Genomic DNA, 17300 nt, shown 5'->3' on the forward strand with positions numbered 1-17300 from the left:
TTTCTTGTAAGTAAGATGATAGGTGTTCTGAGGATCTGTTAAATTGCTCAAAATACAAGATGGTAGATTTTAAAGAAGGCTAGACTTTGGATCCACAAGAACCTTCCTTTGTAGAGTTTCAAACTCTTATCTTAATACTGTGGAATGTATTACTGACTGGAATTTTTTCCATTCCTGAAAGATAGTCACTGTGGTTCACTGGACATTTACCGAAAGCTCCCTCCTGGGTGAGAGTTACAATAGAAGAGCAGACATCTTGGTCCTTAGGCTTTTCTCACAGTTGCACAAATAACTCAGGGTCATTGTGCCAGAGTGACTAGATCCTAATTGTTTGTGCAGTTTTCCTAATTGTGTCCAGATGTTGGGCCCACTTTTTATCTTTGGAAACCATTCACATGCTTGATTCTTTTGGAATGAGCCAAAGAGCACAGACTCTTGGTGCCTGAAAATTCATTCAAAACACCCTGCCAGACCACATGTTAGGATATGAAAGTACCAGATTTCAGGGTAACATGGGCGAAAAGCTTAAGGCCTATATTTGGGGGACTATAAGGTGTTCCATCATAGTAGTTCAGTTGGTGAAAGGTGAACCAAGAGAGGGCAGTAGTGTGATAGTAATGAAGAGCAAAGGAAAATGAGTGCCAAAAAATATACTTTGACTCTTATGCCTAAGAGGCAGATAAATCAATTTCATTCAGTTAGGGCAGTGGTCGGCAAACTGCGGCCCCTTGAGTGTGGCTCTTCCACAAAATGCCACGTGCAGGCGCGCAAGCACAGTGCGATTGGAACTTCGTGGCCACACTCAAGGGGCCAAAGAGCCGCATGTGGCTTGCGAGCCACAGTTTGCCGACCACTGAGTTAGGGGAATATATTTCTTTGTTGCTCTAAGCTCTTTTGACCTGCTTACTCCTTATTGAGCTGGAAAATGGAGATGCATTTTGATAAATTTAATTTATAAACAGAAAGTAGATGATTCTCTTAAGTGTTTATGTTCTAAAAAATATCACTTGAAATCAGTATTTGTTAAAAATAATTACTTAATACCAAGCAAGAAGTGTTTATTAGGTAGTCACTGTGTGTCATTACTGTATACTGTACAAATACCAAATGAGACATTGACTGCTGATGAGGAATTTATAGGTACAAGGGGAAGATGGCAGTTGTTATAACCACTATCTAATATTTATGGAGAGCCTACCTGTTCTAATTCCTTGTGTGGATGAAGTACCATCTAGATCAGTGGTTCTCAACCTTCCTAATGCCGCGACTCTTTTATACAGTTCCTCATGTTGTGGTGACCCCCAACCATAAAATTATTTTCATTGCTACTTCATAACTGTAATTTCGCTACTGTTATGAATCATAATGTAAATATCTGATATGCAGGATGTATTTTCATTGTTACAAATTGAACATAATTAAAGCAGAGTGATTAATCACAAAAACAATGTGTAATTATATATGTGTTTTCCGATGGTCTTAGGTAACCCCTGTGAAAGGGTTGTTTGACCCCCAAAGGGGTCGTGACCCACAGGTTGAGAACCACTGATCTAGATGTTTCAAATAGTGCTCTTTGATGATGGTACATCTTAGTTAAGGCTGGAGGACCCTACATATGAAGGTAATATAATCTTGGGCCAAATGCTGGGTAAGTAGAATAGCAAAGTGTTAAAGGAGTTGTAAGAAGGAAAGTAAAGACTTGGATATACAGAAAGGTTAAGGGAGGATATTCCAGGCAGGCGCAATATCAGAAAGGTAGAAAAAGAATTGAATATTTTGTGGGGCTGAAGTGGATGTTGGCTGGATATTGGAGAACATTGAATGCCACGGTAAGGTGTTCAAACTTGATTCTGTTAGTAATAGTGTAGTATAAAGACATTTTGATTAGAAAAGTGATATTAAAAAAAGAAAAAGACAAGTGATATAACAAAGTCGTTGGTTTTTTTTTAGAAGAGTTGGATGATTTGGAACTTGAAAAGACCAGAAAAGGCAAGACCAACTAGGAAATTGTTAAAATAACAATGATATGGATTATTCTCACCTGTAAGCCTTTTGTATGTTTTCAGATGTGCTGCCTCTATCCCTTTAGTTAGTGACCGTTTGAAATTTGGATTTAGATCTCTAAATACATATATGACAGCTTACCAGACTTAACCATAATAGCACCATTATACAGAAGTCAAGTCAGATTACAGAAGGGCACTTCCCAAAGCTGGTTAACTGAAAGAGTTATTTCAGTTGGGCTCCAGATAATTTTATAACTTGTGATTCCAGTAATTCTTAGTGGTTTCAAAGAACATTCAAAGGAACATTTATGGCCACACACAGAAACTTGAAGAATAACTTGTATAATTAAATGAGTTAATACATGTAGGTTCCCAGTAACAAAACCAAAACCAAAAACCACACACATATAATAAATATTAGATGAAAAACAAAACAAATGACCTTATTATAAGGCATATTATTCCAAGAAAGAAAAAAGTTTTGAGGGATTACTCAAGTTTTTTTTCTTGCAAATATTCATGTGTGAAACTGAGGAGAAAATGTGGGCTCTGTCCAGTTTTCTAGTTTAAAACAGATTTAATTACTATTAAGATAGAAAAAGAGTTATTACTGTAGAAATTAAGGAGAGAGTAGGTTGACCATTGTGGTTTTCTTAGTGACAGTCTTAAAAATGAATGTTCAAAATGGAAGGGCATAAAGTTTAATGTCTAGCAGATGGTTGTTCCAAAGGAAAAGATGGGCTTCAGACTTTGGCCAAGCTCCCTCCCAGTTATGATGACCTTGTGTTCAGATGAATCCAGAAATAAAAGTGGTAGTAGAGGAAAGAGGCCTTCTACTATATATCAATTGAGTCATCCTATCCTATATAATAAAAGCCTAATATGCTAAGTGTCCGGTCAGCCATTTAACCAGTCAGAGTGTAATATGCTAATGATATGCTAAGGCCACTCAACTGCTCGCTATGATATGCATTGACCACCAGGGGGCAGACAGTCAACTGGTTGACAAGTCACTATGACGTGCACAGACCACCAGGGGGCAGATGCTCCTACCGGTAGGTTAGCTTGCTGCGGGGGTCCGGCCAATCGGGACTGAGCGAGACCGGCCAGATATGCCCTGGAACCCTCCCGCGGTCCCTCCCCAGCTGGCCAACCTCCTGCGGCCCTCCCTGGCCCTGATTGTGCACCAGTGGGGTCCCTTGGCCTGGCCTATGCCCTCTTGCAATCTGGGCTGAGGGACCCCTCCCCCCTTCCCAGAGTGCACCAATTTCATGTGCCAGGCCTCTAGTTGATATATAATTTGCATACTATATACTTTACTCATTTAAAGTGTGCAATTCAGGGACTGTTTATGCCATTGCTTTTAATTTAGAATTTTGTTTAAAATGAAGAGAATATACTTTCACTAATTTCTCCTACTGTGCCAACAGAAGGTCTTAAATAAATACACATCTTCACAATCATGAGGTTACTGATGTAGCATTCAGAACTTTCTATTAAGTCAGTGAGTATAAGGAGATCTGCAATATTAGAAGTGTTATAAATGGTTACTCAGTACAGTGTGTAGCCTGAGTCCACCCCGGATGACTGTACCCAATTTTGACATCATGCTATGGATAAATCTACACTGGAAAATAAACTAAAGAACCGCAGTGTATCTTATACTTTTGTAAACAATATTTTATAGATAACTTTTCAGTTTTTCCCAAAAGGCTGATACATTTCAATATTTTGATTACATCCATGTTATTTTTCAGTTGGCAGAGGTAACCTAACCAACTACCATTATGTTTTGGTATTAGGGGATATACATTACAGTAAAGTTATTGAAATGCAAAAATGAAATAAAATAAAACATGCAATTCAGTAGTTTTCAGTGTATTTAAAGCTTTATGCAACCAATACCATAATCTAGTTTTAAAATTTTTATTATTTTCAAATTGAGACGTAATTCACGTATCGTAGAATTCACCATTTTAAAGTTACAGTTCTGTGGATTTTAGTGTATTAACAAGGTTGTGCAACCATAACCACTGTTGAATTCCAGACATTTTCATCACCCCCAAAAGAAACCACAATCCTGTTAGCAGCCACCCCCCACCCCCTCCTCTATCCTCAAGCAACCATTAATTTGCTTTCTGTGTCTATGGCTTTGCCTGTTCTGGGCATTTTATATAAATGAAATCACACAAAATATGGCCTTTGTGCCTGGCCTCTTTCACTAAGTTTGATGTTTCAAGGTACATCATTCCTTTTTATGACTGAATGATATTCCATTGTATGTCTAGATACTCTATTTTGTTTACAATCTAATTTTAGAACATTTTGATCACTCCAAAAAGGAACTTCATATCCCACCTACTCACCCCAACCTCATAGCCATAGGTAACCACTAACCTTCTTTCTGTCTCTACAGATTGGCTTATTCTGAACATTTCACAAAAAATAGAATTATAGAATATGTGGTCTTTTGTGTTTGGCTTCTTTCTGAACATTTTAGCGTAATGTTTTTGAGGTTCATCCATGTTGTATCATGTATCAGTATTTCATTTCATTTTATTGCTGAATAATATTCCATTGTGTGGATATACCACATTTTATTTATTCATTCATCAGTTGATTCATCTGGGTCTTTCTGCTTTTACATAGCATTTTTTTCAAAGGAAAATAAATATAGGCTACAGTTACTTATGAATTCACCCCTTTGTCTGTGAGCTTAGACAGATCGTCCATTTAGCTCGACAGAAGCTGCTTACAAAGAAACATGGGCCAGTCCTAATATAGGAATTCATGCATTTCCTCCATCAGATAAAAGAATCCCAGCAAGACATGGCTATTTTCAAAGCTTGACTTTTCTGCTCTCCCTATGGCTTCAGGTTTCTGGTATTATCATTCAACCGAACGTCTTCATTTCCTGGGATACACCTGAAAAAATGCCCCGGCTCACATTGGAACACAAAGCCCAGCAGCCAGCTGAAGCCCTGGGGACAGCATTGCCTTTAATCAGCTTGGAATGATTCTCTTGCGCTTGCAGTACTGACAGGCTGTTGTCCAGCACATTTGATCATCTAGCTCAGAAGTGCTGAAAGAAAAGTTCAAAGATAAGGTTACTGGGAAAATTCCATTCCCCTGCTCTTTCTACACTCAATTTAATGGCAGTTCTGACAGGTCAGGAATTTTCATTTTGGTTTTAGAGAATTTACAACATGAGAGGGAGTGAACTAGGCTTAAAACCTGATGATGAGGGTTTAAGGATATTCTATCCTCGATGGCAAATTTCTCACCTATAAGGTGGCAATAACAATATATACCTCAAAAGACTTGAGAATTAAGTGAAATAGTACATTGTCTAGCACTCAGTAGGTGCCTAATAAGTGCACATTTTCTTTCCTCCTATTTACTTACATGGTGGTCATGAAGTTACGATGAGACCATCATGTGAAAGCAAATGTCCCCATATTCTCATGTAAACAGTGATAGAAATTAGACAAATGATTATACTCTAGCTTAAAAGACACATTCCTTTTATTTTTAAGCCAAGTTTTATTTATTTAATTTTAAAGATTTTTTTAAATTGATTTTTGACAGAAAGAGAGAGAGAGAAAGAGGGAGAGAGAGAAACATCGATGTGAGAGTGAAACAGTGGCCTTCTGCACTCTCCCTGCTAGGGATCAAACTGGTAACCCATGCATGTGCCCTGACCAGGAATCAAACTGGCAACCTTTTGGTGCATGGGACAACGCCCAGCCAACTGAGCCATACTGGCCAGAGCATTTATGCCATGTTTTAGAATTGAACCGCAGAAAAACTGTCTTTAGTGTTTCATCCTGGTTTAAAGATCTGAATTTCTAAATCCACCAGTATTGTGACTGAAAGGAATTAATGAAGCATCATAGAAGTACATAGTAATAATTATATGGTGCTTTCTTAATAAAGTGTTTTTATGGTTTTTTGTAATAGTTTCACAAAACATATTTAAATTACCTGTTATTTCTACCCAGAAGTTGTCATTTTTATTGATGAACTTTTATCAGTTATTTGGGTGCATATGTAAAGATGGGTGAATAAACAGACATGAAATGACAGAAGTAATGAGGAGAGGTTGGTGTGCGACATATGCAACTTACTCTTAAACATCAAGCTGTATTTTCTAAGAAAGGAGATAATTATGTGTGTGTGAATTTCCTAAAAAAGAGAATATTTTCTCTCTTTTTGTTGTTGTTGTTAATCCTCACTTCAGGATATTTTTTCCTTTGATTTTTAGAGAGAGTGGATGGGAGGGAGGATGGGAGGACAGGAGCGGGGAGAGAGAGAGAGAAGGTGGGAGGGAGGGAGAGAGAGAGAAACATCAATGTGAAAAAGATTGGGACTGGATGGAACCTGCAATCCAGGTATATGCTCTTGACTGGGAGTTGAACCTCAGACCCTTTCAGTTCATGGGCTGATGCTCTAACCATTGAGCACACTGTCCAAGCAGGATATTCTCTGTTGTTACCATTATACAGTTGTTGAGTGGCCATTTTTCTAAAGAGCTCTCTCTTCTCCCCCTAAACTTCTTCACTTTCAGATTATTATTCTGAGCTCATGAATTCTTTTTTTTATTGTTTAAAGTATTACGTGTCTCCTTTCCCCCCCTGATTAACACCCCCCCAGCCACTACGTATTCATCTACCGATGGGTACTTGGGCTATTTCCAGATCTTGGCTATTGCAAATAATGCCGCTCTATATGTAGGGTGCATATTCTTTCTGATTGGTGTTTCAGGATTCTTAGGATATATCCTAGAAGTGGGATCACTGGGTCAAATGGGAGTTCCATTTTTAGTTTTTTGAGGAAACTCCATACTGTTCTCCACAGTGGCTGCACCAGTCTGCATTCCCACCAGCAGTGCACGAGCGTTCCCTTTTCTCCACATCCTCACCAGCACTTGTCGTGTGTTGATTTGTTGATGATAGCCATTCTGACAGGTGTGAGATGGTACCTCATCATTTTGGTTTGCATCTTTCTGATGATTAGTGACTTTGAGCATGTTTTCATATGCTTTTTGGTCCTCTGAATGTCCTCTTTTGAAAAGTGTCTACATAGGTCCTTTGCCCATTTTTTGATTAGATTGTTTATCTTCCTTTTGTTAAGTTGTATGAGTTCCCTATAAATTTTGGAGATTAAACCCTTATCTGAAATAGCATTGGCAAATATGTTCTCCCATGCAGTGGGCTTTCTTGTTGTTTTGTTGATGGTTTCTTTTGCTGTGCAGAGCTTTTTATTTTGAGGTAGTCCCATTTGTTTATTTTCTCCTTAGTTTCCATTGCCCTAGGAGCTGTATCGGTAAAGATATTGCTACGACATATGTCTGCTATTTTGCTGCCTATGGAGTCTTGTAGGATTTTTATGGTATCCCATCCTAATTTAAGTCCTTTAACCATTTTGAGTTTGTTTTTGTGTATGGTATAAGTTGGTGATCTAGTTTCATTTTTTTGCATGTATCTGCCAATTTTCCCAACACCATTTATTGAAGAGACTGTTTTGACTCCATTGTATGCTCTCGCTCCTTTGTCAAATATTAATTGAGCATAATGGCTTGGGTCTATTTTTGGTTCTCTGTTCTGTTCCATTGATCTATATATCTGTTTTTGTGCCAGTACCAGGCAGTTTTGAGAACCATGGCTTTGTAATATAGCTTGATATCTGGTGTTTCATGAATTCTTTTTATTCAGTTTAATCTTTTTGATGCTTACTCAAAGTGTCCCAAAATTTACCAGTTGAGCCTCTGAAGGTGGGTCCTGTATCCTGTTGATATGTCCCCATCAGTTTTTTCATATTTGCTTGTTTTTCTTGACACAAAAAAATGTCCAGGCCCATTTTATACTTTTTCTGCCCTAGACCTGGAATTAGCTATTTCTTTTAAGTAGCCTTGGTTCCTTAGAGTGGGGAATGGTCTTTAGAAACCCAGATCTGAGCTGTAGGTTTGCTCATTGGTAGCAGGGTATTGTTGCTTCAAAGCCTTTAATGAAAAAAGCACAGTATATACTTTTTAAAGTAAATTATGAGTTAATGTTAACATTTGCAGTTCAAATATAACACCAAAGGATTCTTCTGTACCTTCCCCTGTTTCATATTTTGATATTTAGATATTGCCCGATCTTCTTCGTAGGGCTTATACTATTTTGCACTAATTCAGCAGTATGGGAAAGTGGGTATCCCTGAACCCTTACCAATAAATAGACAGTTGTCAAACTTTTGAATTTTTTAATCTGAAGTGTAAGCAATTGCATCTCTAAGTAGTTTTGATTTGTGTTTTTTTAAAAATATTTTTTATTGATTTTTTTTACAGAGAGGAAGGGAGAGGGATAGAGAGTTAGAAACATCGATCAGCTGCCTCCTGCACACCCCCTACTGGGGATGTGCCTGCAACCAAGGTACATGCCCTTGACCAGAATCGAACCCAGGACCCTTCAGTCCGCCAGCTGACGCTTTATCCACTGAGCCAAACCGGTTAGGGTTTGATTTGTTTTTCTTATTATGAGTGAACCTAAGAATTTTTTTTTCGTGTTTAAGGACTAATGTGTACGCACTATCTTTTCAGGTCTTCAACACCCCTACCCCCACCCCCACCACCTGACCCCACCCATCCTTTTTTTGTCTTCTCTTTCTTGATTTTCAGAATTCTTTATGTATGTAAGAGCTTATCTGCCTAATATATAAATACCTCTTAAATAAAAATTAAAAAAAGAAAATTCTTTTAAAAAAGCGTGATGTTTGTTGCAAATATTTTCTTCTAATTTACCATTTGTCTTGGCTTATCGTGTATGTGTGCTTATTCATTTTTTAATTTGTGATGTTTTCTTAACACACAAGATTTTCATCTATCCAGTTTTTATTGCATCTATGTTTCTGCCATAGTTAGAAAGCCTTTCCCACACCCAGATTTTAAATGTATTCATACGTGCTTTCTTCTAGTTCTTATGGTTTCCATTTTTATAATTAGAGCTCTTCTCCATTTGGAGTTTTCCTAGTTTAAGGCATGAGGTGTGGATCCAATTTAATCTTTTTTTCCAAATAACTATCCCGTTGCTTGGATAGCCATGTGGGCTTTCTATTTTGTTTCCAGACTTTCTGTTCTCTTTAGCTGGTCAAGTATCTAGGAAGGAGAGTAAACTGAATACCTCATATGTCAGCAGTTGCTTGGCTTAGGGAGCCTCTATAAATACTCCTTTTTGATGTGTAGGTTTATGTATAGGCTTGCTGCAGAGTTAGTGCTCCCAGAGGAAGGGGACCGATCAGAAGGACTTAGCTTCCTGACTTGTCAGCAAATCCCAAACACCCCAATTTTTACAAGTTTTATTTTGTTATAGTTCCTTCAGAACTATCTTATGAAATAATACATTAAATTTAACATAAAAATTAAACTTTAAGCATGCAAACCCTTAACACCATACCTAGAGCAAACAAAACACACACTTAGCACATAATCATTGACTGGTCTTAGCAAATATTGTGTTTAATTCCTAATAAGTGAGGAGGCAACAAACAGTGAAGTAAGCTATTGGCAACATCTGGAAGTGGGCAAATCTAGGATTGGCTGCTGTTCAACTTAGCAAATGGATATAGTGAGTAAGTGACAAATGTCTGAGAGGTAGTCAGGGTGCTGGCTTGAAACTGGACTAGACAAGGTCAGGAGATAAGATTGCAGAGAACGAAGGTGCCAGAAGAGAAACAATTGCTGTTCTTTGTTTTCTAGATGCCTCCCTCATTCACTTCTTATTATTCTTATTCTTATTCTTGTTCTTGTTCTTGTTCTCGTTCTCGTTCTCCTCTCCTTTACCTCCTTCTCCTCCTCCTCCGTCTTCTGTAAATGTGAATTCATTGGAATGCTATTTGGATATCACAGAACCATGATAGGAAATAGGATAAAACCAAGATATCTTTTCTTTAAATTGTATTTTTCAATTACAGTTTATATTCAATATTAGGTTCAAATGTACAGCATAGTAGTTCAACATTTATGTAACTTAAGGAGTGCTCCCCCAATATTTCTAGTGCCCATCTGGCACCATACATAGCCCATCCACTTCTTAAGGCTCTGAACCTTCTGCTCTTTTTTTCTGGTTACTGGGGAGAGGGCTATATGTTCGTGGAAAGCACTAAAGAAAAACTGTACAAAGCCACTTCAACATATGAAATAGGTACATTGACCTAGCTAGGTTTTTAAGTCATGCCAAGTAAGATTATTCTTTTTGCTATTGTCACTTATTATAACTAGTAACTGCTGTCTGCTGCTGCTCTCATACATAACTGTCCTGCTCTGTAACTGCTGATGCTTTTCTTAGGGATAGTTTGAGGCCCAACTTAAGAATGTCCTCCCTGACCAGTCCAACTTGCGAGATTTCCCTATCTTCTGGGCAGATGTAACTCTTATGAGCCGTTCTATCTATTTAATACGTAATAGTACATATCCTGTATTATTTTCTTAAAAAAAAAAAAGGTTTAAAAGAACTTGTATGGTGTCAGATACTAGATTTATCAGGGTGATCACTTCATAAGTTATATAAATGTCTAATCACTGGGTTATACACTTGAAGCTAATATAATATATGTAACCTGTAATTGAGAAATAAAAAATTATTTAAAATAAAATAAAAAATGTTTAAAAGAAGTAAATAAAATCACCTACAATCCTATCAGAGACAAATCTTATTAACATTTTGGTATATTTTCTTTCAGTCTTTTCATTTTCTCTCCTGTGTATGTGATTTTACAGAATTTATATCATACTGTAATATATTGTATCTCATTTTCACCCTTAACTTTATCATAAACCATTTGTAAATGGTATTTTAAACGTTACATAATATTTCATGGTGTGGATTGTGATTTATTTATACTTTCTTTTTCATGCATATTTTTCTCATTAGTCCAGTTGGGATTATGAAAGGAAGTCACCCTACTGAATCACTCCCCCTTTCCTACTGTAGTGCTTGTAGAGAATATTGTGTATGTAGATGATTCATAAATATTTTGCTTGCTCCTCTGTTTTCAGTCTAATATTACAGTGACTATTTGCTATAGGGGACCCAAAAATATTATATGCAGCTTACTCAAAGTATTGTATCACCCAAGTCTTTCCACCTAGAAAAAGGGACACTGATGAGATCTTTGCATGTATTTTAAGGGCCTGTGAATCTTTTGTAATTGTATGAGAAATATTTTCAGTGAACATTTGTGCACTTTCCTGCAGTTTTTGTTAGATTTTTAAAGAAGTCTTTAACCAGAAACCACAGATCCAGAGGCTGGAACCCATCTGGATGGAGATAGATCTATTTATTAAACTTATCTGAAATCTAAGACATATTTCACCTTTTCTTTTTCTTGGTTTTCAGGAAGGGATGAGACCATGCAGCCTGCAAAACCATCTTTTCTTGAATACTTTGAACAAAAAGAGAAGGAAAATCAGATCAACAGCTTTGGCAAGAGTGTGCCTGGCCCACTGAAGAACTCTTCAGATTGGAAAGTACCACAGGACGGAGACTATGAGTTTGTAAGTAGAGTTAGAAGTAAGTGGTTATGTGTGCTGGAGAAAGCAATTTGAAGTATCACACATCCAGTTCTGTCATTTCACTGAAAGAGCCTGAGCATTTCCCTGTGCGATCCAAGTCTCCTCTAACCACCCCTGGAAGCAGCTCTGGGCTTCATGAGTTTGAGACAACAACATTTTGACTGACATTTGAGTAGTTCTGGCTCTCTCAGTTAGCGGCATCTTTTTCACTTTAAAAATTCTTTATTCACTTGCCATTTTTCTTTTGTTGAGTTTGAAATTGGTAATGGTAAGAGAAACATTCAGGCATCAAATGAAAATGCGCAGTCTTTAATAGTTTACTTGAGATTGTGAGGTTTTATTTAAGGATTAGCCTGGAGGGCAGTTAATGCTGCTTGTAGTGTCTTTGTTGTTTTGCTAACCATTATCCTAATTTTAGGCTTTCTGAGAGGATTATTCTGAATTTTGCCCATGAATGATTATTTAGTTGTTCCGAAGTTTCTTATGAAAAACTGGGTGTGTTTTGTTCTTTCTCTGCTGTGGAACATTCTCCTGCAGCCACAGACACTTGTTAAAGTTCACAGAGATTTAATGAGTAGAGGCAATAAAAAAATTGGAGGAAGGAGGAAAAGCAAACTAAGGAATGTGCATTCCTTTTCTGAATATTTTTAGAAAACAATTTTTTCTTTAAGAATATTTAATTTTTACTTTTTAAAATTTTTACATTCTTAAATTCTGTTGTTGATTATAAGAGCTTAGCTTAAGCGTGCTATTTGGATTCTGAGAGGCCTTTCTAATCCTGGCTTTCCACTGTCCTCCTCACTGGCTTAGAGGAAATGATGTCATTCTTCCATAACATAATTTCTACTTTTGTGGAGTAGAAATGTCATAGTTGTATAGCTAATGATAGAGATCTTTTGAGGACCAGAATAACTCACCTGAGGTTATTTAACTGATTAGTTACTGAGCCCATGTTAGAACCCAGCTTCATTTGTTTTATAATTGTGTTCATTTATTCATCTACTATGCATTATCATCTGTCATTTATTTGTTCACTCATTTGTTTATTAGTTTTTTGAGTACCAATGTATGCTTGACACTTTTTTAGGAATATAGTAATGCTAGAACAGCCAAAAATCCATCCCTCATAAAGGTTTCATTATAGAAGATGGGAAATAAGGACGTAAATATTTACTGTGTTAGATAGTGGTAAATGTTGTAAAAAAAAAAATACAGGGTGTCCCCAAAAATGAAATCAATGTATATTTCAAAGAGGAAGAGAGAGGTAGAAACTTCAGTGATGAGAGAGAATCATTGACCGGCTGCCTCCTGCACTCCCCACACTGGGGATCAAGCCTGTAAGCCAGGCATGTGCTCTGAACGGGAATCAAACCGTGACCTCTTGGTTCATAGGTCCACGCTCAACCACTGAACTATGCCGGCTGGGCATGTTTACATACACTAACAGCTGATAGCTCAATTGATGTTTCTTTCTTTTCAAAATTTGAATTAATAATTATTCAAAATGTGTATCCATTCTTTTGGGACACCCTGTTTAAAGCAGGAAAGGGAGATTGGTGGGGTAGGGTGTGAAGAGAGAAAGAGGGAGAATAGCAATTTAAAATAATGAGTTAAGGAAGTTCTCAGGCCGCACCCCCAACACAATGAATCAAAATCTCTGGAGACAGGTAGCACCCAGTAATGTGTTTCAACCTGACTTATGCATGATTCTGATCCACTAAATTCATATGGGGTTTTCTTTCTTTCCAATTAGGTGCTTTAGACATTCAAAGATAAGGATTGTTTATATTTTATTAATATTGCATGATTTTAAAATTTTCTTTTTACTGCCCTATTGAGCTTCCTGTACTCTTAGTAGAGGTATCAAATAGGAAAATGCGGATTTGACATCTGGCAAGAAAGAACAAGCCCATTGAGTGAAGAAAGTATTCTGAATAATCTCACTAAGTTTAGAGAAAGACGTGTGTCAGACTAGCTGACATGTTTCCCTCAACAGTCTCTACAGAGACTCTCAGTTTCCTGGCAGGCACTATTTAATTATGGAAAATATATTCTCTTTCTTCCTGGGAAGGCAATTGCTATTTTGAAAAGAACTTTTTGCCCAAAATGGCAAACAGGGAATAATCTAATCAAGAATGGCAGGATGTAATGCTGACAGAAATCTTTATATTTTCATCTGAAACTCAATACTTGTTGCAATTCTAAAATGAAATTGCCTCATTTGCCAAGTTAAAAATGCAGCATAGATTTCCTTTAATGTTTAATATAGAGAGAGATTAAATGTAAATAGGTACTTGAGAATACAATATTTTCTAAAATTGGCATTTCATATTCTCTAAACAGACTGCATTTTTAGAAATGAATGCTACTTTTGTGAGAATTCAGACCCTCCTGTTTTGCCATTTGTAAAGCCACCAAAAGCTGTAAACTTGAATCCAGTTTGACTCATGTATCCTCCAAAAATACACTGTGAGATTTTAGTCTAAGATGCCTGGGTGCCTAGAGTCATGAACAAGACAGATAAGGCTCGTGCTCTCCTGGAGCTTAAGTGTGCTGAGGGAAACAGACATAGAGTCAGGTCCTATATCAGTTTGAGTAATAATAGTTTAAAGAAACAAGGGCGATGACCAGATAATGTGAGAGGAGGCCTTGCGGGGGATGACATTCAGCTAAGACCTGAACAAAGACCAAAGCAAGCCATGGGAGACTGGTGGAGGGACCAACAGTACACAGGCCCTGAAACAGGACGTGGTGGATGTGTGTAAGGAAGGGACGAAGGCCACTGTGGCTGGAGCAGAGGAACACAGGTTAGCAGTTACACAGCAGTAATCACAATACATGTGAACGCGTTAAAATCTGTTAAAAGACAGAGACTCTGGCCCTAGCTGGTTTGGCTCAGCCTGGATAGAGCATCAGCCTGTGGACTAAGGGTCCCGGGTTCGATTCCGGTCAAGGGCACATGCCCAGGTTGTGGGCTTGATCCTGAGTAGGGGACATGCGGGAGGCAGCCAATCAGTGATTCTCTCTTGTCATTGATGTTTCTATCTTTCTCTCCCTCTCTCTTTGTATTGATTTGAAATCAATAAAAATATATTTTTTTAAAAAGACATGTAAAATTAAGAGTCATTATCTTTGAAGAGAGGAATTTTAGTTGTTTTTACAGCAAGAATGTATGGCTGTATTAACATATTACTTGCTTAAATTTTTAAAAAAGAGTGACACATATGTTTTTTAAATTCTTAGATTTTCCTCGTTTTAGTCTAGACTTAGAGTGTCTGCAGATCTAGATGAACCACAGTACTTTTCAGTGTTATTAACTTTGCGAGTATTGTTGATTATTAGTTCTTGGTATCCTCCGATTTTGGAGTGAGTTTCCTATTTATTCAAATGAAGTTGTTTCCAGGTTTCTTATGACTTATTCTATAATAGGAGTTGCTAGTAGCTAGCCCCCACATATTAATTCAGTTTAGTCACTGAAGTCCTCATGTGTGCTTTGTATGAGTAGGCAGGATTGCAAGGTCCTTGACAGCTGGGATTTTATTATATTCATCTTTGTATTCCTAACACCTAGTAGCAATTGCCTGGCTTAAGGTCAGCACACTATTTTCACTTAAACTCAGACATAGTCTCTGAAGTAAATCAACAAATGCAATCACTGCTCTGAGAGAGTTCATAATGTAGCAGAAAATGTAATAAATTAGTTTTGATACACAGTGCTAATAACAATAGCTTACATTTATTGAGCATTTACAATGTGCCAGGCATTGGTCTAAGTCCTTTATGCATATAACTCAATCCTCATAACCATCCCAGGAAGAAAGTAATGTTATTATTGCCATTTTAGGATGAGAAAACTTGAGGGTTAAAGGGAGTAGGTAATGATTAAGTTTATACAGATAATAAGTGGCACAGCAGGGATCTGAACCAAAGCACTTGGCTCCAGAGCCCATCCTCTTAACCACCTATGACCTCTCTCTAGGCCAGCGGTTCTCAACCTGTGGGTCGTGAACAATGAAAATAAATCCTGCATATCAGATATTTACATTACGATTTATAACAGTAGCAAAATTACAGTTATGAAGTAGCAACGAAAATAATTTTATGGTTGGGGGTCACCACAATATGGGGAACTGTATTAAAGGGAGTCTAGGCTATTCTGGCAGATTCTGTTCATAAAGTGCATATAAAAAGTGCAGTAGGAGGCCAGAAGAGAGAACAAGAACCCCAGGGAAAGCATCAGGAAGTCTCATTTGAAGGGTATTTTGAAAGATGAATAGCAATTCTTGAGCTAGAGAAGGAGGGAAAGGGCATTCTGGGCAGAGAGGGAAGTGTGACTGTGGAGGCGTTGAGGAATGTGGAATGCCAGGAATTACTGAGAAACTGTATTTGGAGCATGTGGGCGTGGGTAGGTGTGTGAGGAACGGGGGCAGAGGGACTGAGGGAGAGACCTTCAGGTGAAATAAGTGAGTGCCCCAGTGTGCCCTTATTTTTGCTGGAAACATACAGGACTTGTTTTAGATTTTTTCTTGGTGAGTCAGAGAAATTAAAAATAGAATTCTAATGAAGCACAAAGGGCTAATAACCTAAAGATCTCTCTGAAGTTGTGTGATAATGGCCCATGAGGCTATAAAACCATTAAACTGTTAATTCAAAATTAATTTGATAAAAGAACCTGAACAAGATTGATTGATTGGATTCCCTGGGTAGTTATAAAGTTATAAACCACTCATAGCTTTTTGTGGTAAGGAAGGATAAATTTTAGCCCTGAGTTTTCCCCAGGAGGCTGATAGACCCTGATTTTATGTAACTTTATCTTAACCATCCTTTTCTAGATTGGGGCTCCAAATGTGATGGTGATGTAGAGATTTCTTTGGGTTTTTATAAAGAAGTTTTACTGAATTATTAGGACATAAGTCAATTACTTTTTTTCTAGGTTGCACTTTTTGCTTTTGATTATACACTTTAGAAATTAGACATTTGGTGGGAGGTGAGATTATTATTAACTTATTTATAATTTAAAATCATGATTGCTGCAGGTGCAGAGATGCTTCATTTATTCATGTTTAAATTAAATATTCCTAAGGATACAACTTTATGTTTTGTGGGAACCCAGGTATCTATAACTTGAAATTTTTATCTGCCATCTTTTAGAAACAAAAGAAACATTCCCAAACATTGTCTTTGAATTTATGGTCCACATTTTTCAAAATGAATTTTTAAAAGTTAGTGTATATCCTTAAATATCCCAGCCTCCATTGGTCAGATAGAACCTAATGAAGTTTCCACTACTCAACAATAACAATCATCAACTCATGACTAATCCTCCACTTCTAATATTCCTACCACTTGATTATTCTGGAAAAAAATCTCTGGCATATTTCACTTTTAAGTAATTCCATATGTATCTATAAAGATCTCTTTAAAAACCATAACCACAATATCTTTATTAGACCTTTAAAAATGAAGGATAATGATTCTTGCCCAGTTGGTGTGGCTCAGTGATTGAGCGTCGATCCATGAACCAAGAGGTCATTGGTTTGATTCCCTGTCAGGGCACATGCTTGGGTTTCTAACTCAATCCCTGCTGGAAGGAAGCTGATCCGTGATGTTTCTCTCTCATCAGTGTTTCTATCTCTCTACCTCTCTTCCTTCCTCTCTCTCAAAATCAATTTTAAAAAAAACAAAAGAATGATTCTTTAATGCCATAAAATACCTACAATGTCAGTGTTCAATTTTCCCCA

General features: G+C 37.3%; 1 protein-coding gene across 1 annotated transcript in view; it reads left to right on the forward strand.

Annotated features, from left to right (window-relative positions):
• Nucleotides 1–17300, forward strand: part of STK4 (serine/threonine kinase 4) — an 83649-nt gene that overhangs the window by 30240 nt on the left and 36109 nt on the right. The window contains exon 10 of the mRNA XM_015563952.1: nt 11384–11541. Coding sequence (XP_015419438.1) covers nt 11384–11541 — 158 coding nt within the window. The remainder of the gene's footprint in view (nt 1–11383; nt 11542–17300) is intronic.

This window comes from Myotis davidii, unplaced genomic scaffold (genome assembly GCF_000327345.1).
Source record: "Myotis davidii unplaced genomic scaffold, ASM32734v1 scaffold199, whole genome shotgun sequence".
Classification (NCBI taxonomy): Eukaryota; Metazoa; Chordata; class Mammalia; order Chiroptera; family Vespertilionidae; genus Myotis; species Myotis davidii.